This window comes from Kwoniella shivajii, chromosome 10 (assembly GCF_035658355.1).
Source record: "Kwoniella shivajii chromosome 10, complete sequence".
In the NCBI taxonomy this organism is placed as follows: Eukaryota; Fungi; Basidiomycota; class Tremellomycetes; order Tremellales; family Cryptococcaceae; genus Kwoniella; species Kwoniella shivajii.
In genome coordinates this window covers 317,593-342,338 of record NC_085917.1, presented here as the reverse complement: position 1 = coordinate 342,338, position 24,746 = coordinate 317,593, and the positions used below count along the sequence as shown (strand labels likewise).

General features: G+C 42.1%; 11 protein-coding genes across 11 annotated transcripts; 4 read left to right on the top strand and 7 right to left on the bottom strand.

Moving 5' to 3' along the window:
* Positions 1 to 168: 168 nt before the first annotated feature.
* Positions 169 to 2,842, bottom strand: IL334_007017 (uncharacterized protein; the record flags this gene model as incomplete). The annotated part of the gene is made up of 2 exons (XM_062938712.1): positions 169 to 1,362; positions 1,424 to 2,842. 2 exons carry the CDS (start codon positions 2,840 to 2,842, stop codon positions 169 to 171), a joined length of 2,613 nt encoding a protein of 870 aa, XP_062794763.1.
* A 205-nt stretch (positions 2,843 to 3,047) lies between these two features.
* Positions 3,048 to 3,437, bottom strand: IL334_007016 (uncharacterized protein; the record flags this gene model as incomplete). The annotated part of the gene is made up of 2 exons (XM_062938711.1): positions 3,048 to 3,213; positions 3,364 to 3,437. 2 exons carry the CDS (start codon positions 3,435 to 3,437, stop codon positions 3,048 to 3,050), a joined length of 240 nt encoding a protein of 79 aa, XP_062794762.1.
* Positions 3,438 to 4,095: 658 nt separating this feature from the next.
* On the top strand, positions 4,096 to 6,088 carry IL334_007015 (uncharacterized protein; the record flags this gene model as incomplete). The annotated part of the gene is made up of 7 exons (XM_062938710.1): positions 4,096 to 4,327; positions 4,431 to 4,461; positions 4,522 to 4,619; positions 4,687 to 4,837; positions 4,971 to 5,604; positions 5,699 to 5,785; positions 5,852 to 6,088. The coding sequence occupies 7 exons, from the start codon at positions 4,096 to 4,098 to the stop codon at positions 6,086 to 6,088; spliced, it is 1,470 nt and encodes a 489-aa protein (XP_062794761.1).
* Positions 6,089 to 6,762: 674 nt separating this feature from the next.
* IL334_007014 (ribosomal protein S8.e) lies at positions 6,763 to 7,738 on the bottom strand (the record flags this gene model as incomplete). The annotated part of the gene is made up of 4 exons (XM_062938709.1): positions 6,763 to 7,038; positions 7,109 to 7,213; positions 7,405 to 7,588; positions 7,677 to 7,738. 4 exons carry the CDS (start codon positions 7,736 to 7,738, stop codon positions 6,763 to 6,765), a joined length of 627 nt encoding a protein of 208 aa, XP_062794760.1.
* A 659-nt stretch (positions 7,739 to 8,397) lies between these two features.
* Positions 8,398 to 9,696, bottom strand: IL334_007013 (uncharacterized protein; the record flags this gene model as incomplete). Its single annotated transcript, XM_062938708.1, has 1 exon — positions 8,398 to 9,696. The coding sequence occupies one exon, from the start codon at positions 9,694 to 9,696 to the stop codon at positions 8,398 to 8,400; it is 1,299 nt and encodes a 432-aa protein (XP_062794759.1).
* A 396-nt stretch (positions 9,697 to 10,092) lies between these two features.
* On the bottom strand, positions 10,093 to 11,089 carry IL334_007012 (orotate phosphoribosyltransferase; the record flags this gene model as incomplete). The annotated part of the gene is made up of 3 exons (XM_062938707.1): positions 10,093 to 10,431; positions 10,611 to 10,836; positions 10,989 to 11,089. The coding sequence occupies 3 exons, from the start codon at positions 11,087 to 11,089 to the stop codon at positions 10,093 to 10,095; spliced, it is 666 nt and encodes a 221-aa protein (XP_062794758.1).
* Positions 11,090 to 11,366: 277 nt separating this feature from the next.
* IL334_007011 (uncharacterized protein) lies at positions 11,367 to 14,182 on the bottom strand (the record flags this gene model as incomplete). The annotated part of the gene is made up of 9 exons (XM_062938706.1): positions 11,367 to 11,555; positions 11,642 to 11,808; positions 11,869 to 11,992; positions 12,061 to 12,147; positions 12,221 to 12,412; positions 12,472 to 12,554; positions 12,612 to 12,747; positions 12,805 to 12,993; positions 13,046 to 14,182. 9 exons carry the CDS (start codon positions 14,180 to 14,182, stop codon positions 11,367 to 11,369), a joined length of 2,304 nt encoding a protein of 767 aa, XP_062794757.1.
* Positions 14,183 to 15,019: 837 nt separating this feature from the next.
* On the top strand, positions 15,020 to 15,463 carry IL334_007010 (uncharacterized protein; the record flags this gene model as incomplete). The annotated part of the gene is made up of 1 exon (XM_062938705.1): positions 15,020 to 15,463. One exon carries the CDS (start codon positions 15,020 to 15,022, stop codon positions 15,461 to 15,463), a length of 444 nt encoding a protein of 147 aa, XP_062794756.1.
* A 611-nt stretch (positions 15,464 to 16,074) lies between these two features.
* Positions 16,075 to 17,675, top strand: IL334_007009 (uncharacterized protein; the record flags this gene model as incomplete). Its single annotated transcript, XM_062938704.1, has 7 exons — positions 16,075 to 16,200; positions 16,271 to 16,462; positions 16,565 to 16,612; positions 17,012 to 17,114; positions 17,216 to 17,417; positions 17,469 to 17,583; positions 17,649 to 17,675. The coding sequence occupies 7 exons, from the start codon at positions 16,075 to 16,077 to the stop codon at positions 17,673 to 17,675; spliced, it is 813 nt and encodes a 270-aa protein (XP_062794755.1).
* Positions 17,676 to 18,536: 861 nt separating this feature from the next.
* IL334_007008 (uncharacterized protein) lies at positions 18,537 to 20,163 on the bottom strand (the record flags this gene model as incomplete). Its single annotated transcript, XM_062938703.1, has 4 exons — positions 18,537 to 18,839; positions 18,929 to 19,411; positions 19,479 to 19,664; positions 19,738 to 20,163. The coding sequence occupies 4 exons, from the start codon at positions 20,161 to 20,163 to the stop codon at positions 18,537 to 18,539; spliced, it is 1,398 nt and encodes a 465-aa protein (XP_062794754.1).
* Positions 20,164 to 21,293: 1,130 nt separating this feature from the next.
* Positions 21,294 to 23,904, top strand: IL334_007007 (uncharacterized protein; the record flags this gene model as incomplete). The annotated part of the gene is made up of 4 exons (XM_062938702.1): positions 21,294 to 21,818; positions 21,890 to 22,980; positions 23,040 to 23,726; positions 23,814 to 23,904. The coding sequence occupies 4 exons, from the start codon at positions 21,294 to 21,296 to the stop codon at positions 23,902 to 23,904; spliced, it is 2,394 nt and encodes a 797-aa protein (XP_062794753.1).
* Positions 23,905 to 24,746: the final 842 nt, after the last annotated feature.

Below are 24,746 nucleotides of genomic sequence, written 5' to 3'. Positions count from 1 at the left end.
ACTCATGCATTCTGATGACTTCGCTATACACTTCATAAATCATTTGTTAAAAACACACAGTACTACAGCTATAAAGAGCGCGTAACGTATCGTCTTTCGTCGTCTCCATCTCAAACATGGTCCTTCGTTCATCAGTTATTAGATCGTAGCATAGGTATAATTTGGGAATCAGTAACCGTCTCTCCAAACCTTGAAACCTAATTCACCTCCTTTACCCCAGAACTGATCTTCCTCCTGTTCTTGTTGTACCATCACTTGAACAACAATGAGATTGGGATGATCACCATCCTTATCATCGACTGAGATAAGGTTTCCATCTACCTCGACCTCATCATCTTCATCGACATCTTCCTCCTCATCGACCGTAGATAACCTTTCTCCATCTTGCCACTTTTTCAACCATCTTTTCTCAGCTTTCCTACTATTAGTTCTGATCATCGATTGTGCAGTTTGACTTTTCTCCGTTTGTTCATTTTCCATTAACTGGTCTTGGCGGTCGATTTCAAGGTCGTCTTCTTCCTGTTCATCTGAAAAGCCTTCTATCTCTTCACCTGGAATGCTATCTTGACTGAGGTTTGAGAATCGAACCTTCTTCTTGTTGTTGTTGAATAGATCGCCACTGGGCTTTTTGGTGGCCGCTTGATGTACCTTAGGCGACTTGACGTTCTTGGCGGGTTTGCATCGATAAGAAATCCGATCAGTATAAACGTTAGGAGGGATGATGACATTGTCAGCGAAGAAGCTCAATGGTTTAGTGATTTTAGGTAGTTTTGGTGTATAAGGTCGCTGTTCAGGAGCTACCCTTCCGTCATTCAGATCGTCAGATATATAGCGTACACTTTGATCATCGCCAGAAAATTCATCGACGGTTGATAACTCGGATTCTGATTCACTGAGAAGTTCTGGATCGATCCTAGCTTTTTTTCTTCGTCTTGAGGTTCTGTAATCGGTATTGTTGTCAGTTTTCTCTGATGAGCACTCATTGTATCGAGTTGAGCCAGAACTGGATCTTTTTCGCTTCTTCCTTTTTTCCAGATTCTGTTGGATGCTTGGTCTCGAATGGAGTTGGATTGATCGTTCACTTTTCCCAAAACGGTGAGTTAAATTGCGGGATTTTGAAGATGAGCAATCATCCGACGTCTCATAATCAGAAGAATTGTCAGTTTCGGAAGGTGAATAGGAAGAGGTGTGATCGTCTGGACTATCTTGGGAATGGTCATAAACACCCAAATTATCAGGCGAAACGTGAGTGCGAGGTTTGTCAGAATATGATTGAGTAGCAATGGGAATTTTCTGATTGTGATCAGTATTCAGTCCACCATATTTTCTGTGCGAGCCATTTAGAGTACGGTGCGATCGCAGCTGTCAAGGGGAAACAATCAGCGATCATCGACGTCAAACTACACGTAGTTAGCAAATTTACCGATACAACCTCTTCCTGATCTAACAACTCTGGCCTTAGCAAATCGAGTTCATCCAGACTCCTTTCAGCTACCATTTCCAGATTCTGAACCACTTTTCTGCCCAAGTTTGGGTGCACCTTAAGCTTGGAGTCCTTTTTCCTTCGAGAGGCAAGAATCTCCTGATGAACTTTCTGCAATGTAGGAGGAATGCGATTTTCAATTGACGAGGAAGCGGGGTGTTGAGTGACAACATTCCCTAGATAAGCTTCAGGACTGGGCCAGGCCTGCTGGTGTTCAACCACGTCCAATTGATGAGACTGAGGATTGTGTCCGACCGGAAGGTATGGCTGAGAGTATGCAAGATGAGGGAGAACAACTTTAGCATTTTGATGGTGAGGATGAACCATCGGGGGATGACCATCCTGCTGAGCAAGCGGGATCTCAATGATTCCTGTTAACGTAGGGACTGAAGACTCTACAGGTGAGATTTCATGAGTGTCAAGCTGAAATCTGACTCGATGTCCGTGAGATCGTTCTGCATGTTGTATAGGATTGACTTGAGAAGGAGACGATCTGCCTAATTGAGTATCGTCGATATGAGGAAGAGGTTGGCCGTACTGATATGTAAAGGAAGGCTGAGGAGGTTCATACCGACTAGAGTAATTCATCGCATGGCTAGTTTGTTCAGATAGCTGGTACGATGAAGAAGACATGGAGTGATTACGATCACTAGAAGACATCGTGTAGCTCTGAGGGGTAGATGTTGCATCTGGTCGTTGTCCATCGAGAAAATGACGATACTGATATTGGTTATCTGGTTGCACGTATTGATCGTATCTGGGACGGACTGGTCGTTCGGCTGAAGAAGTTTGAGTTCTATAGAATGGTTGTTGCAGATTTCCCTCATAAATACCAGGCTGGCGCAGTGAAGGGTAATTCTCCAGTGAGACTCTGTCATTTACGTCCTGACGTTGTAGCTGTGCTCGATTGGAGGAATGTTGGGGAAGATGCTGAAGAGTCGGATTCGGGTGAGCGTAATTCAGCTGGTTAAGATCTTGTTCACGACCATATTTACGATATGGAGCTTGGAATTGGTTGCGAGGGTAGGGAATCTGAGGATGGCCGGGAGGAATACTGTTGTAGGCGTTATGTTGTGTAGGTGGAATACTGTCAAAGGTGTAATATCCGTTTTGAGGATAAATGGGATTTGACGGTGTTTTCATTTGGCTATAGCCGTTCTGCTGATATATGTAGCTATTTGGTTTTTCGTGAGGAGTTTCGTTCGAGGAATCCCTTCGAGGTGAAGGTGGATCAAGTGATGATTTCTTATTTGTCCATGCAGCCATCAAACCTGAAACATTTGCTCTTTCCGCTGCTTTTTTCAACCATTCAGGAGGATCTCTTTTCTTGGTTGCGGTTGACTGCGAACGATCAATCATGGACACAGTATGATGAGCAAATGTCCTCGAGAGGGAGAGGGAGAGAGGGAGAAAGTAGTTGTAAAGTAGAACAGCACAGTGTCTGTCAGTGAATTGGGTCAGAGATGGTTTACTTACAGATAAAGTAGTTGGTTTCTTTTGAACATAATCATTATCCCAAACTCTATTTCTTGGTAATCTATTTTCGTCAATTCCCATTTTTTCTTCAAATTCTTTCCTTTTTTTCCTTTTCTTTTTCTTTTTCAGCTGAGATTTCGTGCCATATCTTTATACCTTTACTCCTCGAATCTGGTCCTGCCAATCTATCGTATTTGTCATTTAACGAGTAAGTCCGTCTACGAGTGAGGAGTGGTGGAGGTGACGAATGTTTACTGCAACATAAGGTTAATCTTGTCAGTTGTCCTTCCATGAGTGGTATCATGTATCATAGAGAGGTATTCTACGATGCTGCTGATAATCTACTATGATGCGTAAAGCGGAAGAGACAGGATCGATCAATTTTGACTGTGACTGGAACTCACAAATCGCGATTCTTTCTTTCTCTCCATTCTTTATCTGCCTGAGCTAATGAATCGACGAAAGACGGCTGGGTCATAGTGCCATTTGCATAAAAAGCCTGCTACCCTTCGTAGTTGGGAAGGACAATCTCCGGGAGAGGTGAGATGATATCGAGAAGAGAAGAGAAGAGAGGAAAGAGGAAGATGAAGATTGGATGAGATGATCTGGGTGGCAATCAGAGGAAAGTCAACCGCGTCTCTGTGAATGAACGGAACCAAATGGAAAATGGGGAAAATCTGAAACGTGCACTGAAACGCACTGATCGCCCTTGACACCCCTTCGATGCTATTGTTGTGCATTCATCACACTCAGTATTGCAAGAATGTACACCTCTAAACATCCAAAGTCCCACCACACTAGCCAAGGTGAAGAGTGTTCAGTGTCAATGGATCTCTTGGCAACGACGTAAAGACGCATAACCTTATAGACTGGAATTTGTCCCTTTGAATAGGCAACGATGACCTGCAACCATGACCAGGGGAGAAGGGGATCCTTTTTCTTCATCAAGTTGAGGTTTCCCTTGTTTGATCCATTTCCCACAATCCATCGCTATCACATAGGGTATTCTAGCCATCTGATGGTTTTACAATCAAGAAATTGTTATGTATAGTATAATAGATTCTGCAAAAAATTGTTATTTCCATATTCATTCTCAATTTCGACATACTTGCAATTGACCCTTGCACGACATCAAAATGTCACACACACCACTAGATGATCATTTCATCTCCAATCCGGATCTAGATTTGCTAGGCCACCGACCGCATAAATCGGCGATGCTGCTGTGGCAAGCATTATCAGCTACGGCTTTATACAATACCTGGCCATCACTAGTGTTCATGGGAGGATGGAGTGCTATGATTGTACTGCTGAATAAAAGAACAGAAGCTGATATGACGGTTCCTTCTACTCTATTGACGGCGCTGGGTGAGTTGATATTCAGCCTTGATTGTGATATATCCACTGTAAGAGGAGTAGGATTTCCTCACCGAGTCAAAGATGTTAATCTGATACATGGTACATGATCTAGGTGTGTTGCTCGGTTTGACCCTCAGTTATCGGTAAGTAGCGTATTTCTCGCTTTGAGATGATAGTTGTTGCTAATATCTCGAGCAACACAGTACATCCTCGGCATATGGTCAATACGCAGAAGGAAGGAAATTATGGACTCAGATCATTCAAGCTAATAGGACTTGGGCAAGGTTAGTTTGGATCCATTGTAAGTGAAATGATACTTTTCGTTCCTCTTACGTGTGCGGAAAACTAATTGTCCTGGTTGCTTACAGGTCCAGATGCACTACGAGCTGTTCCACCTGAGGAGCATGGTGTCCGAGCGGCAGAGGAGACTCGTGCAGTCATCGAAAAAGCTACTGTTGTAAGAATGGGTTTAGCATTTGCTGTCGCTGTCAAACACTACTTGAGAGGCGAAGAGGGCATGTGAGTGATTGTGGAAATGATATATTGAAGATCACCCCTCACTAAATGATAACTCATCTCTCGTTACTCTCCCGCATTTTACGTTGGCTAAAATGGGGAAACCTCGAGCTGATCCGTCTTACATGCGATATAGCCTATATGAAGATTTATACGATTTGGTCAAATTCATACCATCACTTCATCTTCCATCCGGTATACCATCATCGGAAAATGCTAATATTGCATCTGGAAGATTTCCTTCAAAACATCATCAATCTTCTTCCGTAACCATCACAAGTGAAAATGAGTTGAAAGTGTTCCGATCACCTTCAGGATCAACTTTACCACCGTCTGATAGACCAATATTACATCCAGCAAGAGCACCCCCTAAATTCCGATTTTCCGAGACGTTCCCGTTCAAGTTTCTAGTTACTAAACGACAAAGGTATAAAGCTGCTGGCAGAGCAGTTATGAGAGAAAGGATGAAAAAGGCAAGATCGAGTGGTGGTGTAGGTTCGAACGTTCCATTAGAAATTACAATGTTCATGTCATCTTGGATATCATCATTACAAAAAAGAAAAACGATTGATGTACCAACTACCAATTCTTTATTGGCAACCTTATCGATCATGTCGGAATCTTTAAGTAATTTGGAAAGGATTTTGACCACTCCTATACCATGGAGTTATAATGCCCATATTTGGGAGGTTACTTGGATTTATTGTCTAGTACTTCCTTTTCAGTTGTATGGCGCTGGTTTCGGTTGGGTGACTATTCCCGCTGTAGTTGTGAGTAACTTATCCTTCAGGCATAATACCTCGGATCAATGTATGTTGGAGAGAATAACTGAATTTATGAGAAATTTGGAATTTTTGGATATAGATAACTTCTTATATTGTACTGGGTTTTGCTGAAATTGGATCAGAGATTGAAAATCCATTTGGATACGATAAGAACGATCTAAATTTGGTTCGTTTGCTGTCATCATCTCATCCCGTTGCCCTTGGTTGTTTGTGCTGATGGGAGATGTCATAGGATTTCTTCACGAATAATATCATCAAAGAGGAATTAGCTGCAATTACGGCTAGACCATTCACGGGACCTGAAGAATGGATATTCGTCAAAGGGAATGATACGCTCGGTAGAATCGGTGTAGGTGCTGATGAATTAGCTGAAAAGGGTTTGCAGGAAGTTAGGAGAAGTCTAGCTTCGTTAAGTGGAGAGAAAGGTCAAGGTGAAGGATTAAGAGGAAGAGCTAGAAGTCCAGTATAAAACACAACATTTGGAGTACTCTTTCTTTCCTGTGTATATATAACAGTGTGTATAAGGATTGGAATCGTTAGAACGAATGCCGGCATACACTCATTAAAATAGAATGTAGATACTGTATAATCACCTCCTGGATTTCTAATTTGTGCATATATTCTTGTTTCTTATCTGAATGTGTTTTGATGACACGTATTTCATGTATATAATTTGAATGCGGATCGAGCATTCATGCCGGTTGTTCCTGTAGTCCGGATTTATCGTATCGACGCTTGGCGGGATGAGTGTTATATATGAGAGAACTTGTACTTCAATCAGTATGGAACAATGCATCGGGTGCATTTGTTCACTCTGCCGTCTCAACGGTCACGATACTTTAAAGGTGTTGTCGATATTGGTAGGAAGTTGGGGTGTGGAATGTCTGACCAGCTTATGCCGTTGACGTCTTGGTTGACCGTCGAACCGCTGGTCACATCATCGTTTGCAAGCTCTCAAATCACTGATCGTTAATCAGCATACATCAGTGAGAGTGCCAACCAATAATTGCGAACCAATGCGACCAGTTCGATTGACCATTTGCCGAGAAAAAAAGTCATATCCATCTCCAGTATTACAAAAGACTTCTACACACGTGATACCCAAACTAATAAACCTCCATGTCTTTCGGGGTGTAAATTTGTTTAAGCAGCGTGCTTGGCCTTTCGGACTTGAAGTTTTCTGTTGTAGAACTCCAATTCCTTACCTTCGAGAATGTAACCATCTGCTCGTCCTGATTGACCAGGTCGAGAAGTGATGATGGCAAGTAATCGACCGGCTCTGAATTGAGCTTCAAGGATGGGATCAATCTTGGCATCCTTCTTTCGCTCTTCGAGAACTCTCTTGACGTGGTTGGATTGTTTCTTCTCTTCGGTAGATTCGACAGTTGATTTACCACCTTTGGCAACGGGTTGGGCGTACTATATAACATTATGTTTCCCGTCAGTGACAATGCCCATGGTAGAAAAGAAGCGCATAGTAGATACTCACGTGAGCCTCGTACCATTGTCGGAAGGGGGTAGCGTCAACATCTACGATAGCAGATTTGACAAGAGTTTGGGTTCGGAGAAGCTCGTTGTTGGTGGCGTTGTATCGCTGAAGGAAGAAAAATTGTTTAGCATATGACCTCGTTGACGACAATTGGGTTTCCATAATCCCCTCCCTCCTATATCGACTTTGTGTTCCGACCAACCTTTCATCTCAACGTATGCTCTGCTCATCACATTTTATGATATCCCCGTCTATCCGTAGTCAATAGGCAAGATAACAAAGAAATAGACACTCACGACAGTGAGCAATCTAGTTTTTCTAGTTACGTGTTCGGAACCCCAAGCAAAGTTACCAGAATCGAGTCTGAGAGCTCTGTATTTGGTGTTACCACCTCGAACTCGAACTTCGTGAATTCTCTTTGAAGAGTCGAGCTTGGTCATGGCTGGTTGTCTACCCAACTCAAACTTTCTCTTCTTTCGGCTAAACGAACAAACACTCTTGTCAACACCTATCCATATATACCTTTGACGACCTTTGTTTCTTATTGGCACAGGTTGAAAGGACTCACTAGTGTGCTCTTCGAGCTCCCGAAGCAGAGCGCTTGTGGCGCGAATCTCGAGTGATACCCATTCTGATAACGAGAGAACAATATTAGTTTTAGTTGGGATGAAGAATTGGTCGAAGATAGATGATCAGATATGATCCCAAGCAGCGAGCGATATTTTCTCTTTTCTTTTCTTTTCTATCCTAAAATTTCTTCCTCTATTCCTTGTCTTTCTGTGATCCCCTTTCAATCCTTCTGTCGCTGCTTGGGACTAATCACTGATGAATGGATGGTAGATGGTCGAGTATACTCACTTGAATTTTGATGGCTAAGAAGAAAAGAGAAATATTGAGGTTGATTGATTTTTCAAGTAATAGACCCAACGGTGAGAGGAGTGAGCGGTGGAGAGGAGTGAGTGTGAGAGAGTGTGTGTACGGTGTGAGTACACTGTACGGTGTGAGTAAAGCCCAGGGTTTGTCCAGTATATGGTGTGGGTGTTCAGTCGGCTGGGCTTGAGCATACATACACATAAAAAGAGAAGTGCAGGAGGAGAGAGGCGGAGAATCCACCGAGCTTCTGCTGTGGCAAATCGGATATAAGATATAGGAGTAATTAACGCCGACATGATCGATTTGGCGGTGACATCCGTTTCACCTGGTCAAGGTTTTCTATTCACCCTTGCGATATAGAACGTACTAAATCCCAAGTATGCATAAGTGAAAGATTATACCTGTTCTCGTTCTGATCAAGCATCAAACCAATCACCCCATCTACCTACTTCTTGAGCACCATCTTTCATTCCTTCTTCAGACCAAAAACCTCTTATAAAGCTGTAGTTATCAACGTACAAACCAGCTATCTCACCAAAGACCTTTTTCATCTTTCCAACGTATGCCCTTATAGATTTCATCAGATCATTGATCATCTCTTCATCTTGTTTCGATAATCCACTCTCTTTCAGTTCGATCTCTTGAAGGAATGGTAATAGGTTATTTAGCAATTGACCTAATGTTAATATATACCATCTCATTATTGACCAATCCAATTCACCCTGTTCCAAATGAAAACTCGTTGCATTGATCAATAATGGCAGTTGGATGATACAACAGTCTTCCTCTTGATTCTGATCTTGATCTTGTGATTGTGATTGTAATATTGTTCTTTCGATGACTAACGCTTCTAATATGATGGACATTGGAGTCAATATACTTAATGGATGAAGTATCCTACTGTCTGAAGATGGCGGAGGTGAATTCAATGATCTTTCGGGTGGTATCAATGAATGTAAGATATCTAATAAATAGGTGATTGGAGGCGTATCTTTCATAGAACCAAGTCTGATCCCATTAATCTCAGAATCACTTAGTGAAGGGTTATGGGTGTTTAGAGGTGTTGAACGTACAGCTGAATCTGATATGGAGTGATGCAGGTTTGTCGTTCTTCGCTTATCGGGATGGGGATCATGACCTGAACAAGGGATGAGGGAATGGGGGATATCGATTATTGTTGATTCTGAAGCCGTTCTTCCGTGACCATGTCCGTATTTCCCTGTAGGACCTTTTCGAAAGTCAGATGCGGCGAGTTGACCAAACGATCCTGATCTTTTCAACAATGGTCTTTCCGACTTGTTCTCTACTTCATCAGGAGATGTTCGGACATTGGATATCGAATGAGTTTGCATATGTCCCCTCATTCCCGAAATATAAGGGGGATGAGGTTTTTTGCCTTCTGACGAACTTCGGATCACCATACCAGGTTGTAATCCACCTGAAGAGATTCGAGGCGGTAGTCCATTATTACCTTGTTGAGGAGGAGGTCGGGTATATGGTAATCCTGCATAAGGTAGTTGAGGATTCGGAGGTGAAACGATGATTGGCTGAGGAGGACGATTCATGCCGAGACCCATTCCCATCAGTTCTTGATGTCCTACTCTACCCCCCGCAATGGGTAAAGAAGGTATCAAACTTCCATCAAGGAAATCCAAGTATGGATCCCTACTCTGTGAGGAAACCTGATGGTGGTTCTGTGTTGGCGCTTGAACCATACTAGATGGGATACTGTTCGACACAGGCTTTGATCCAATGTCAACAAAAAGAGCAAGAGAGGATAACTTGACGTATGATGTTGATGATGTACGATGTGTGTCAGTCTGTTGTTTTGTACTATGTACACAATACTAGCTCTCTCAGCTTCCCCCTAAAAAGACATCCTTTGTTCTGCAAGGTTGAAGGATACCCTTAACGGTGTGATCTCAAAGGATGGCAAGAGATCCCAGGCATGGTGAATCGATCTTCGTCAGAGTCCCGTCAATTCCACTCTGAAATATATATTACTAATCGTTGACACACAAGCATGCATCTTCATCTATATAGTCTCCTTATACCGATCATATCAATACAACTCTCCTCTATTTGACATCTTTGGTTACTTTGTTAACTTTTTAAGCACCGATACCATATGATTTTCTGTATTCTTTGATAGATTCCAGTTCTTTTGAATAAGTACCTTTATTTTCCAAATAAGCTATTATATCTTCCAAGTTGATGATTGGTTCAACAGGTATCTTGAATTCTTCTTCTACTTCTTGGACAGTAGATTTACCACTTTGCCCTCTTTCTTGTCTATCTACAAGTTGGACTATACCCACTAAATCAGCTTCGGGTTGTGTTTTGAGTATGGCTATAGCTTCTCGTATAGCTGTTCCTTTTGTCAATACATCGTCTATTATGACTATTCGACCTTTCAGGGGAGCCCCAACTAGTGAACCCCCTTCTCCGTGCTGTGATCGTGAGAGTCAGGTAACCAGTTGGTCACGGGGTGAGTGCAAGTGGGAATGAGGGTATTCAATTACAATGAGAAGTCATATCGACAACAACGAAAACGATAGAGATTGATTGAAGGTCAATCGCATCATTAGCAAAGCATACTATCAACTCTTAAACATAAAGATAAACTCACATCCTTCTTTTCCTTCCTGTTATAAGCAAATCCAACTTCCCTTCCATCCCTACTTAGATCAACGGCTGTGATAGCAGCAAGAGCAATACCTTTATATGCAGGACCGAAAAGGACGTCGAATTCAGGTATTCTTGATGTGGTCAATATCTTGGCGTACGCTTTGGATGTTGAAGATAATAGTGAACCGGTGTACAGTAATCCTGCGTTGAAGAAGTATGGGGATATTCTGCGAGTGCACAAGGTAGAGCAGAACAGTGATTATCGATTATGGCATGAGATGAAATAATCATTGGTGGGGGTTTTGGAGAAGATATGGTACGTGAAAGTCAGCAGTCATCTTCATGAATTTAGCAAAAAGATAAGAGAATTTCAACTCACCGACCAGATTTCAAAGTAAATTCACCAAATAATAAAACACCGTGTTCGATAGCAGCTTCGATGAAAGCTATTTTCTCAGTGCTGAGAGCCTTGGATGCCATATTGACTATACTTTATCGTTTGTTGAATGAGTAGAAGAGGATTGAAAAGGTTTATGAGAATATCCATTCATCAAGATCCGTGTTGATGTGATCAATGCGGTCTTCGAAGACAGGCGGGCATCTCCACCTTTTCGATATACAATCCTGTCATGTGAAGCTCTGATAAGCAATAGCCACTCTTACAACATAATGCATCAATGCTAGTGCTACAAAGACTGTATGCAAGTACACTATAGACACCGATATGCGAGTCCACACATTACAACGCAATGATCATTCACGCATGACCACCCATCATTCGACCCCAATTACCTAATTCCGGGCCAAGTATATTCGCTCCTTCACCTTTGAACCAACCTACAATCTCATGAGGTGATAATGTACATCTAACTTTTGTGAATTGTGGTTTCACGCTTATGTTACTTGCTGGAACCAACAATGATAATTTCAACAATTGGTCAAACGCCTGATATGTTTTCGTGTAATTAGCGCCATATACCATATGAACTTGATTGGTTAGGGTAGACCCGTTAAGGGAACATTGATACTTACGGATCTCAATATGCCGATTGGCCATCGGACTTTTCCACTACCAACTAATTTTGTCCTTGAGAATCGAAGGTATTCCTCTTCGACTTGAGCGAAATTGAATTCCTCTCTTCCGGCATAACATAGATGTTTCGCTATAATCAACACTCCAAAAGCAGGGTGAGGTAGACCTTTCGACGGTTTACCGTTAGCTTACATGAATGAGTTCAAATGAGATCAGAGCTACTGACCTCGTAACTTTGTCAATTGAAGTCCCCAGCCCGCATTATCGACTTGAGCAAGAACACTATTTGCTATAACGGGTACGGAGAGGAAATCGCATCGAGAACTGAGAACTTCATTAATCGGGAGGATCTGAATGAGGGAAATTGATTCAGCTAATCGATCTGTCATCGCTCGTGAATCGCTGTAACGAGGCTTACGAATGGCCGATATAGAGTCCTGACATCAGTAGTCAGTCCTACCAATCGATCCAGATTCCTTTTGATTCGCTCTTCTCCTAATAACATCTGAAGTAATCTTGATCAGTATGCCCTCCTCCTTCTTCACTTCTATACACCAGCTACAAGATCAAACACTCACTTCCACAGCAAACTGCCAGTCTTCATACCATATTTTACCTTCTGCACCCATAGATGTTTCGTATGGTGGGATCAATACACTCTTGAGAAGCTTTAACCAGCCCATACCTTCTGACGAGAGTGGTGAGGGTATACGGAACGTTCGATGGGAGAATCGGGATTTGACTCGTTTTTCGAGTAAAAGCAGGGTATCCTGGAAGCATATCAGAGTAAGCTTACATTGATTGTCAGCTGGTGTTACCCGATACGTACAACTCGAGTGGTGACACCTATTACAGCCACACCTCTACCAGTTGTCTCCACAGGTCCAGTCTTGATACTCTGCACCACATCCACTACGTTGTACAAATCAATCAGTCATGACCAACAAATACACGCTCATATTGGCTCACAAAGACAATACAGCAAAGCTTGTCTAGCATGTTCCGTAAACAAATCAAACTCTTCGATGATTATTATAATAGCCCTCGGTGATGGCTGAGTTAGCAGGGCGAGCAGATGAGAAGGAAGGGTTGTTGGGGCGTATTCCTTGATGAACCCAAACAAGGTTAGTATCGTGACTGTCTTCACCTGCTACACACATACCTCTTCGTTGCCATCCTCTTCTACATCGTCTTCCTGAGTTTCAGCCTTTCTACCTTCAGCTTCAGCGATCTGTCTTCCCATCTCCCGAATTGCCAAACGATCGTTGGTCTGAGCGAGTCCGGACAGCTGGACTACGATAGGCGAGGTCTTGGATGTAGAAGGGAGGAGGTTGAGTGCCCGAGCGACAGTCTGGGCGAAGTCAGCATGTCCGAAATGGGATAACATTCTTATGATAGCTCACTCTTGTCTTTCCTACTCCTCTCGGTCCTACTACAAGTGCACTGTTCCCTTCGCCCCTTTCCACAGTTCCTTTTAACAGATTGATTAATCCCGTTAACGGTTCATTCTTACTTTCTTCGGCGAATGGTGGCGGATTTCTATTGATGTTGTGAGAAGTGATAGTTCCTAGTACATGTTTCAAATACGATTTCACAGAAATAGGTATAGTTATACCCGTATTGATTTGTCCTTGTTCAGTCTCATTATCCATACGTATATCTTGATCCATTTCCGTCCTCACTTCAATATCCGGTATTAAGGGAGCTTGTACTCCCATTGGATTTATACTTATATCATCTTGTTTTCCACCATATTCATCTAATTCTTCACTTTCAGTCCCTGTCACATCTTGTCCTACTACTCTACCTGATCGAGTCAATTTCGGAGCACTAGCTTCTCCATTATAAATGAAATTTCTAGCTTCTCTCTGTCTTTTCATAGCTTCATTAGCTAAGAAAGTAAGTCTACTGACATCGTCTTTCATTGATCCTGATCCAGATCCAGAAAGAGGTGTCTCAAATATTTCATCATCGAAAGTCAGCGTCTTCGCTATATCAGGTGAAGATATCCTAGGTTTTTTTCTACTTGAACCATTCAGTATGGGGGAAGGAGTCGGCAATTGTTTTGATAAATTTGATGCTAATGTAGGTGTACCTTTTATCCTAGAGTTTGAGGCATGATTTGTTGGCGTAGATTTCCTACTCGGTGTGGTACTTATTTGATGAGGTATTCTGCTTGACAGTGGGGTCGCTTTGACTTTTCCATTAGGTGTGGGACTTGCTCTAGAGGGAGTTTTAGACCCTTTGATAGCTGTAGTAGGAGTTCTCTTGGCTGGTGTCGATCCATTCTCGTTATCCATCTTTTTCCTCTTTCGAGGTGTTACTATCTCTACTACTGGCTGAACACGACTTTTCGTCGGTGTAAACGTTGAAGTGGAAGTGGAAGTGGAATTGGAATTAGAATTGGAAGCTTGACTATTACGTCCTGCAGCAAGTTTAGGAGAAGTATTCGAGACGATAATGCAATCTCCCATTTCATCGTTCTCTGGTATCCCATTCAAAGCTAGCGGATCTGGTGAGGGAGACATGTCTACTGTCATGTTGACGAAAAGTCTGCCAGCGGTGCAGACGATGAAGTGGTGAATTGATAAATGCAATGAAGACAGAGAAGCAGTAAGTCATGTTCTTGATTTGACTTTGCAACATATCATTCCGAGACGCGTATATTTCAGGCACGAGGATAGGATAGCTTTTGTGGTGGCGAATTATTGAAAATGGAATTGTATTTTCACGACGCTCAGCGGATATAAGATAACAATACTCGAGCCTGACTCTTCTCTTAGAGAGGATGCTGATTGTGAAGATATGCAGCCATGAGTGAAAGCAGTACCGATCCAATATAGAAGATTCAGGCACATTGATGCGCAGTAGCAAACAGCATGACTTGCAACAATGTAAGTGAAATAGATGACTTATATGACATAGATGAAATAGATGAAATAGATGGAATAAATCACTCATGGATTATCCTTTGACACGAGGGTGATTTGAAACTTGATCAGGGAGAAAGAAGGTGAACGGAGTTGTAGAAAGAGTGAAAGGGACATGGCGGCATCACCATCACCTTTCTTATTCGATAATTCACGATGAAAACTACTTTACCATCCTTTGATCTCGAGGCGGGGATCAGTGATTCCATATATCGGAAAAAGCGGTTGAAGAATGGATTATCAACGGCTTCCGAGCGGCTCCAGGAGGAAAAGATATTGTTACTTGCTCGGCGGAGATGTGTCATAGCATGAAGATGTATGTGGCCTATATAAGTGTCTAGAGTGTATGAGAACTGATTTCACTCGCGTTACAATCCCAAGTCATTCACTCCTTCTACAAATCGTTACAGCAACTTATTCGAACTCTTACTATTGTATAGCTTCACGATGTCTTTCCCGATTACCGACGTACCGTCAGGAGCTTCATGCTTTACCTCAGCACCTAGTATTGGTCAAGCTTCAACGACCACATTACTCCTCTCCAAACTAGACCGTTTGATAGCTACGAATGCTTCTGAGTCCACTCACAGTGAGAACAATGTATCCGCATGGAGTATCGCTAACTCTGTCTTGGCGTGTGTCCATGCTCAAAACACACAAAGACACGCAGCACGTGGAAGTTACGTTTCCGACTCATCCTCAACTCAGGACACGCAGCAAGTAGTCTCAAAAGTCAGAGAAATCGTTTCAACCCTTCCACAGGAATTTCGAGATGCGGTGACTAGGGAGGTCAGAAAGCTTAATCTAATAGATGCTGTTTCTGACTCACCCACTTATCCCGAGACGCGGGTTAACGTCTTCCTGCACGAAGATGATTACTCCAACGTTTGAAGTGGTGTAAGAACCTTTAGTCAATAGGATTTTGTGTTTGAGGCGATTGTGGCGTGATACACGAGTACAGTATTACACAAGTATCAATGTCTATATGCATTGAGGATGTTTGGCACGGTATGAACCAGCCCGACGGGACATTTTAACAGTCATATTGAACGAGTGAAAAAGACAGTAGATCAGAAACCAAGAAAAGAACCCAAAAAAAGAAATTATGGCAATGCAACAAATTGCCACAAACAAGGTCATTCGCACGCTGAATACGAGCTGTACTCAAGTTTCTTGTCAGACGGGTTCGCATGTCTACATCTGATTCTGAGCTGACGGTATGCCCCAGGGAAAATGGCATCCGCCTCACCTTTACACTCAATAAGTCTATGCTTGTACGTACCGAGTTTAAGAAGGAATGGGAAGATAAAAGGGGTCTGAAATGGAAAACTAGGTTCATTAAATGGGTGTAAGTAATAAATATCAGGAGTGACGTTAGCATCTTCTGATACGTTCTACTACTACATCTCATAACTATCTATACATTACATCTTCATCACGTCAAATATCATAATCAGTCACCTAAACCATCTATATCATATCTCAACATTCAACCAACCAACATGGATCTCGATAAATCTCTCGATGACATTGCTGCTGAAAAGCGAAAAACAGTTCCTCAACAACCACGTAAAGCTCCTCGAGTAAGTAGTGGTAATGAGAGAAGATCAGGTAATGCACCTTATGCTGTAAGTCCATCAATGTTCGCTCCCTTCTCACCTTTGTATCATGATGACTGATATGATTGGGATGCGGTAGAGACCACCTGCTCGGTCAACCGACGAGAAATGGGTACATGATGCATTCCAAGGACCAAAGAACAATCGTGGAGATCGTGATAGATCTTTTAACGCGAATGCAGGTGCAGGTGCAGGCGTCCCTTTTACTGGTATTTCAACGAGAATCGAAGTCATCGGATTACACTATGAGGTCACTCCTGCGGATCTAAAGGTGAGCACAATTGCACCACGGTCTTAGGGAAAAATCATGCTCCAGGCTCGATAGTACGCGTATACAAACTCAGAACTGATGGATCATCCAATTCTTTGATAGACTATATTCTCACAAGCCGGAACTTTAGTTCAAGGTCCTAATATACGTGTAAGCGGATAATCTCATTTTCTCACTTGTATCATCTTTGAAAGAAACGAAATCAAAACGAAAATCGGATTGGATTCGTCAATGTTATCATTTAACGGGTTTACCCGTGGTCCTCGCGGTTACCTGTATATCTCAATTCGACCTCGGTCTTCAGATGAAGGAAGATATAATATGTTGAAGAAGAAGAGAAGACCTTCGATTCTTTTTTCGATATAATCTTGGATACAAAAGAGATATAATTAATGCTTATGCTCTGTTTCCTTTCTCTTTCCTTTTTTGTGAGTTTCCACTCTCAGTGTAAGACTCGTTTTGGAATGACAAAATAACTTAAAAGCTCATTGTGCTATACTCGTTTAATAGATGAATTGTTGGTTTGTCCCAAAAATCCAAATGAAATAGTACGATCGATCTGGCCGATCAAAAGGTGAAGCTACAATGGAATTCGCTTCTCCCCAACAGGCCAAGATCGCTATCAACAAATTCGATGGAGCGATGACCAAAGGTATGTTTGTATTCCATCACCTCTCCTGTATTACATTCATATTTGTCTCTTAATCTTCTCGGATGTTGACTGATCAATGACTATTTATTCACAAAATATAGGTCAAACCATTTCGATTAAACTTTTACCACCTATTGTCGCCAGAGGACCTGGTCCTCGACCCGCCAATGGTGCAGGTGCAGGTGCCGGAGCTGGAGCTGCAAGTGGTCAATCTCTTCTTTCCAGAATCCAAGGTGGTGCCCCTTCTGGTCCTGCTGCTAACGCTCCAAATGCTGGAAGAGGCGGCAGAGGAGGAAGAGGAGGGTAAGTCAGCTCGTCGATACACCTACTCCACAAGCTGATTGGTCGTATTAGTCCTGGTAGAGGTCGAGGTGGTAATGCGGGTGGAGGTGGAAGAGGAGGAAAGAGAGGTCCTACATCTCAAGGTGATCTAGATAAAGAATTAGACAATTTCATGACTAAAGATGCTGTAAGTAATGTCTGTTTACCCGAATTGACAAAACTTTAAATGAAACTGATGAGATGGGTTTACAGACCACTGGTGATGTCGATATGGCTTAAAACATGTTTATATCCAATTAATATGGTATATGGTATATGGTATATGGTACACGATGAAGAATGCAATCAAAATAATATCTTGTTCGAATGGATATTAGTCCTAGATAAATCTGCATGAACGGGATCCTTCTGCTCTACTTGTTGATACAAGACATTTCTCATATGTCTTCTCCATATACTAGTGTCTTCCATCTTTGCTTCCTTCTTCGCAGCTCGGCGCCCAAAGAAACAACAACAAATACGTACCTGCCGTTGCATTGCTCCCTAAAGAATGCAAAGAGCTGACATTGGTATTCTTGGTAAGTATGCTCCGCGTCCATACGGAATGTGACATTTTTATTGCATGAAGGGGTCATAGTATCGTATCTATCGTATAGGGACATGGCATTATTCAACATGAGACAATGTATGATGGGTTGGTAATGTACAAATGGTTAAATCGCTAAGAAGGTCGAAGGATGGAGGGAACGCAACGTAGGAGAAAAAAGAGGGGCGGGAATGGTTACATCGTGGAGGTTTATTCACTCTCGCCTAGAGATTGAATAGAGAGACAATTCGGAAGTATGGGTTAGAGAAAGATGGAAGAGCTAAAGTGAAGATAAAATAGATGGAAATTGAGATCTAAATAAGGTACAACGATATTCTTCTTACGCTTGTACATACATCTACACTTTGATACCTACTTGATGAATTCACGGATGACTTGACTGACTGACCGAAAGGAACGATGATGTGACTGATGGAATGGATGGAATGATGGGTTGACTGATGGGATGAATGGATGAATTGATTGATGATACACGATATTTTCTTCTCTCGTCTCCTCGATTTAAATTGGTTGTCGAATGAATGATATAGGTTCTACCTGATCTTAGCCACGGATCCCATTCCATCTCCTAGACCAGAGCTTTTTCCGACTTCTCCTTTAGCTTTTTGGAATGCGTTCCAAAACCTTAAAGTTTCATCTCCTGCTCCTGTGACTATAGTTTGACCATCTGGACTTAAAGCCAAATACAACACTCTACAAGTGTGTCCTGTCAGAGTCGCTATACGAGTCATGGATGGGTATTTCCATATATGTATTTGATTTGATATTGGTCCACCTGAATATCCATGTGTTGATACCAATTCATTGGAATTTCTAGACCACATGAGATTGCAGACCTATTAATTCCGTGGTGAATGCTCGAATGATCAGCTTCGAACCGACAAAGGGCCACTATCAATATACTCTTGGACAAGAACAAACTCACTTGAGATCCAGTTTCAGATTCACTTATCAGATTACCTGTCAAGGTATTCCAGAATCTAATTTTCTTATCTGCCGTTCCACCTCCACTTGCTAATAGACCTCTTTGATGTGGGTTCCATGCGATGGCTTTGACAGCGGCTCTATGTTGATCAAACTTAAAAGTAGGTTTATCATCCGTTCCACCCCATACAAATAACTTGTTATCATTTCCTCCTGAAGCTAATTGATCTGTATCTGAATTCCATCTTAATCCACATACTTCTTGTTTATGATGACCTGCTAATCTTCTTATATATTGATCAGGTATTCTTGTATCTCGATGCAAGATTGTTCGATCTCTTGATCCGGAAGAAAGGATATGTGAATTCCATGCTAATGCTCCTACTCTTCCTGTATGACCTGTCATTGTCCGTATTCGTTTGCAATATTCTGCATCCCATATCTCAACTAAACCGCTATTTGTACCGATAGCCAGTGTACTTCCCTACGATTGACGCTTGCATCAGCTCAGGCGAGGCAATATCACGATCATCACAGATTCGTCAGCTTACCTTGTTCGTCCACTCCAGCCCTGTAATGGTATCACTCGTTTCCTGACCATCTGGTGAGACTCTTGTCAGATCACATAGTTTGGTCACTTTACTCGTTTGTGCACTCCAGAGGTATACGCTTGAATTGAGACCGACACCGAGGACGTTTGAAGCAGACCACGAAACGAGATTGAGGTAGAAGTCGTCCTGCACATGTCATCAGTCACCATCCTTTTCTTGTAGCGGGAAGAAGCAAAGGGAGGGAGGGAGAAAGACTCACGACTAGTTCAGGAGCGTCGAGTACTTTGAAAGGGGTATTCGTCACTGTTCTAATTGATTTCCTTGGACTAAGTAATATCTTTTGATTCTCTTTCCCAACTGGACTTAGACTATAAGCAGGATGACTCATATCATCTAATCCTTCTCCACTCGTCAATCCGTTGTTATAAGTTCTGCCTTTTGACGAAGGAGATGGAGAAGGAACTGTGAAATTCAATGTTCTCTTTTTTGTAGGTGTCGAAGGGGGTGTTTTATATGCTGATCCATTCAGTTCGTTTTTCAATAATTGTGAGAATGTCTCATCGGTCTTTGTTTCTTCTATATTCACATTGAGGTTTGAGTTCTTCTTGTGATTATCATTGGTGAGTCGATATGATGCATGAGTATCACTCTCATCCCTGTTGGGTATGAACCTGTCACCCATCATGGTAAAGGATGATATCGTTGTTGATGATTCGTGGTGGATTTCCTGATTCGATGATGATTGATACTATCTCTGTTTGTGGTGGGTGGGGGCTAAGAGCTTGTTGTGTTTGAGCAATGTGAAAGAGAGTAATGGACAGAACAAATGTGTAGAGAGGAATGTGAAGTACAACAAAGAGAAAGTGATGTTCCAACAGAGAGAAGTACGAATGAACAAATCACGATCTGTCAAGGTGATGCAGGTTGAAACGCACGGACCACCACAAACGATAATAAACAAACAAACGACGTAACAAACATGAACACTACAATATGAGTCACTCAATTAACATCTGTATATTTCATTCAACTGCCACATACCTCAGTACACACTGATAACACCGAATAACTCCGTCTCATAAGTCAAGCCCATTTGAGCGGTTACTTCCGTGTGGTGTATTGAATCCCATCCCATCGTCGTCAGTTTGTAAGTTATAGGATAGAGTAGATCTCACCTCTCCCCCTTCTATCATAAACAGTACAATACTGAATCATCCACATCTTGAAAGCAGACACTATCATAGCCCATCTGACACTACCCACTGTCGCTTCTCGTTCTTGGCTTTCAATTCCGATCACAACAAAAGCTTGAACAACCCTAGCTAACTCTATACGTCGATTCGCTTTTGTGCATCTGTTACAATACCCCGAAGGTGTTTTGTCTCTCCTTTTCGAACTGCACCGAATCGACAGTACCAAAGCTTTGTGTCACTATCCTAATATAGAAGAAGAAGAACGGTCAAGATCGTCAATGGTAGATCTGACCAATAAAAGCAAATTGAAACCGCCCCTTTCACTTTATCCTTTACTCGAAAAACACAAGAAGGATATTGTATTATCATCATCATCATCATCATCATCATTATCAACAGCGTCGTCAATATACCAAATAGAAAACAGTGAGTACTGTGACTCCCAATTTACCTCTCGATGTCATCAATTCCAACTCATATCACTCTACAATTCTTCGTATTTTGGCTCATCTCTCTCGTCTGTCTGTCTTCTCATCTCGGTTGTCATTGGTTCAACCTACCTTTCGCTTACTCAACTACCTTTGATCACTTATAGACGCAAGTAGTGTAATACCCAATCTGGATGTTTTATCCACATCAACAAACTTCACATGCCGCGACTGGCGGTTCGTCAGCATCGAAACATCACGACAGTAATGGAAATGGAGATTCAGGAAATAGGGGATGGGGTAGACATCCTTCACATCCATCTTTTACACCTTCAGGAATGCCATTACCTTCTCCAGGAGGATATCCATCTTTATCAGGATCATACCCACCCCCGGTAGGCGGTGGAGGGGGAGGAGGTGGTGGCGGTGGTGGAGGTGTGGGAGGAGGTGGAAGTGGTGGTCATGGTGGTCATCATCAACATTCAAATCATGTACATCTCCATGGTGGTCATCCTTCTCATCATCCAAGTTTCGGTGCTAGCTCAACTCCAGGTGGATTAGGTCCAGGTTCAGGTGGTGGACATGGTCCTTCAGGATATGGTTCAATGGGTATATTCGGTGGAAATGGCGTTGGCGGTCAACAGAATAGTCCTCCAAGAGGTAATGAGCCTTCAATGCCATTGACAGCATTTTGGCAACATCAAATGATGAAAGCAGAGGTAAGCAAAATACAGAAATCGAGTCGAAATATACAATCTTACTTATGTTTTCTGGTTCGGGTGTTCCATAGTCATCCCGACTTTCATCCTCACCGCATCATCGAGCTAGAGCAGCAGCTATATCATCAAGAGCTACGAATAAACCCTCAGCTGTCACAATTACCGATCCTAACAACCGACCTTCATCCTCTCAATCGATCGCCTTGAATGGTATACATCGAAAGCAAACATCACTTACAATCCATCGAGCAGATTCAGATAGAGGTATAACACCTCCGCCTCCGCCATCCGATCCATCTTCTACACCCGGAGGCGAACATGCCGACCCAGCTACACCTGCTCAACCCCCTGCGCCAACCGATAAAGAAGAAGATAAACCTTCAGAACCTTGGACAGGTCTTGATTTAGGTGGTATCAAGCTAAGAACACTATCAACGGCCTTGTTCTCCTTTAACCACATCACCTCGTTATACGTCAACCACAACGCCCTTAGCTCAATCCCTTCAGCCATATCCAACCTTCGACACCTCACTCTGTTAGACGCAACAGCAAACGAGCTCTCTTCGATCCCATCTGAGATTGGAGTTCTTTGCAAATTGAAAGATCTGTTACTTTTCGACAACCACCTCACCACTCTACCGTTTGAATTGGGTACTCTATATCAACTTGAAACACTGGGCATAGAAGGAAATCCGTTAGACGATAGATTGAAGAAAATAATAGCAGAGGATGGAACAAGTGGATTGATCCATCACATGAGAGATAATTGCCCACTTGGACCAGAACCACCAGTCAGGCATTGGATAGAAATCGAACCTGATGTCTCATCACCTTCATCTGGTAAACAGGAGTCGTTCACTGTGTTAACATATAATATCCTTTGTCATTCTTTCGCTCCTGGAACAACATACTCTTACACACCCAGCTGGGCATTAGAATGGGGGTATAGGAAACAAGCTATTTTGAATGAAATCGCTCAAGCTTCAGCGGACATCGTATGTCTCCAAGAGATCGATTGTGAGCAATACGCAGATTACTTTTTACCTGAACTCAAGAAATATGGATATGAAGGTCAACACTATCCTAGATCGAGAGCTAGAACAATGTCTGCAGATGAGCAAAAAGCTGTAGACGGTTGTGCTACGTTCTGGAAGGCCGATCGGTGAGTCGCTTGTGGTAAAATACAAGGGAGGATTACTGATACTTTGCTTGTTCATGCAGATTCCAATTGGTCGAAGCTCAAGTAGTAGAATTCAATCAATTGGCCATTAGCAAGACAGACATGCGAACTGAAGATATGTTCAACCGAGTCATGTCTCGAGATAACATCGCTGTTGTTGCAGCACTCGAATTCAAAGCTTCAGGAGCTAGATTATTAGTTGCAAATTCACATATTTATTGGGATCATCGATATAGAGATGTGAAATTAGTACAAATTGGAATGTTGATGGAAGAACTTGAAAAGATTGTTGAAAATTTCTCAAGATTGCCAGCTAAATTATCTGCCGATTCAGAATACAATTTAGGAAGAGGACCACCAAAATATGAAAGGTCAGAAAAAGGTAGAGATATACCATTGATCATGTGTGTTGATCTAAATTCGTTATCTGGATCAGCGGTATATGATTATTTGTCAACTGGTGAAATCCCACCTGATCATGAAGATTTCATGTCTCACTTATACGGCACCTATACGAATAAAGGTTTAAAACATAGATTAGGTCTAAGATCTTCTTGTGCAAGTTTCGGTGAAATGAGAATGACAAATTTCACTCCTACTTTCGATGCCGCGATTGATTATATCTTTTACTCTCATAAATCAATCAAAGTCACCAGCGTTCTAGGTGATATAGATAGGGAATATTTAGATAAATGTGTTGGTTTCCCAAACACTCATTTCCCATCAGAGTGAGTTTCTACTCCCTTTTCCTTCCTTTGTTCTTCATGAATCAAGTGATGACCTCCGAGCTGACCTGGATATACCTGTCAACCTAGTCATATTCCTGTATTTGCTCAATTTAGATTGAAAGGTCAATCGGATTCATCTCAACCTCAACATCACCAAAATGGTTTATATAATCATTAAAATGGATCAGCATTACCTGATAAAACCCCTAGCACTCTCCTTCTCCCCCAACGACGATCCGATCTCCCGACAAACCCCACATCTCATATGTTCCTTATAAATAACATCTCCAACCATATTTTCCATAGCTTACCTATCGTATCTGTCTCTTCCAAAAGAGGGATACGATCATTTCTCCAATTCTCAATCCAAAGTGATTTGTACGATTATCAACAACAACAACAATCAAAGATGATGTGGAGGACGAATGGAAGAGGAGAGAGAGAGATACAGTAGATGTAGTGCCATCCATCAAAGTTATATACAATAGTAAAAGGTAGTTTTTAGCGTTGATCAGTTGCGGTTAGTGAAGTGAGATGAAAAGTGATGATATAAATGTTTGTGTGTTTTCCACTATACTTCATCAACGAGAGGACTCGAATGAGCCACGCTACCGGTACTTGTTTCGTTGGTATGAACCTGGATCAGCGGTGTTACTGTCTGTACAAACTTCCCATAATTGATGTGACACCCACGAAGACTGAAGATATAGAACTGACCGACTATTGAACAACGGCAAGATTGAATTGTTTGGTTCCAAAGTGGATTTGTCAGGTGATTACTTCCGAAAGGGGTTAATTCATAGTTGAGTTATGATTTAATCAAGCAAGCCACACCAAACGTTATCTTTCGAACACCAACTCTTTCATTCACTCGATTCGATGTCAATCAGAGTAGATGATAGATCCATTGGGTAGTTCCTACTTGTCGAGCTACTTTAATTATACCTGGCATACTGGTATACACCGTCTCATATAGCATCCCCTTCACTTTTCCGTACTAGGACATTCAGCATCTTCAGG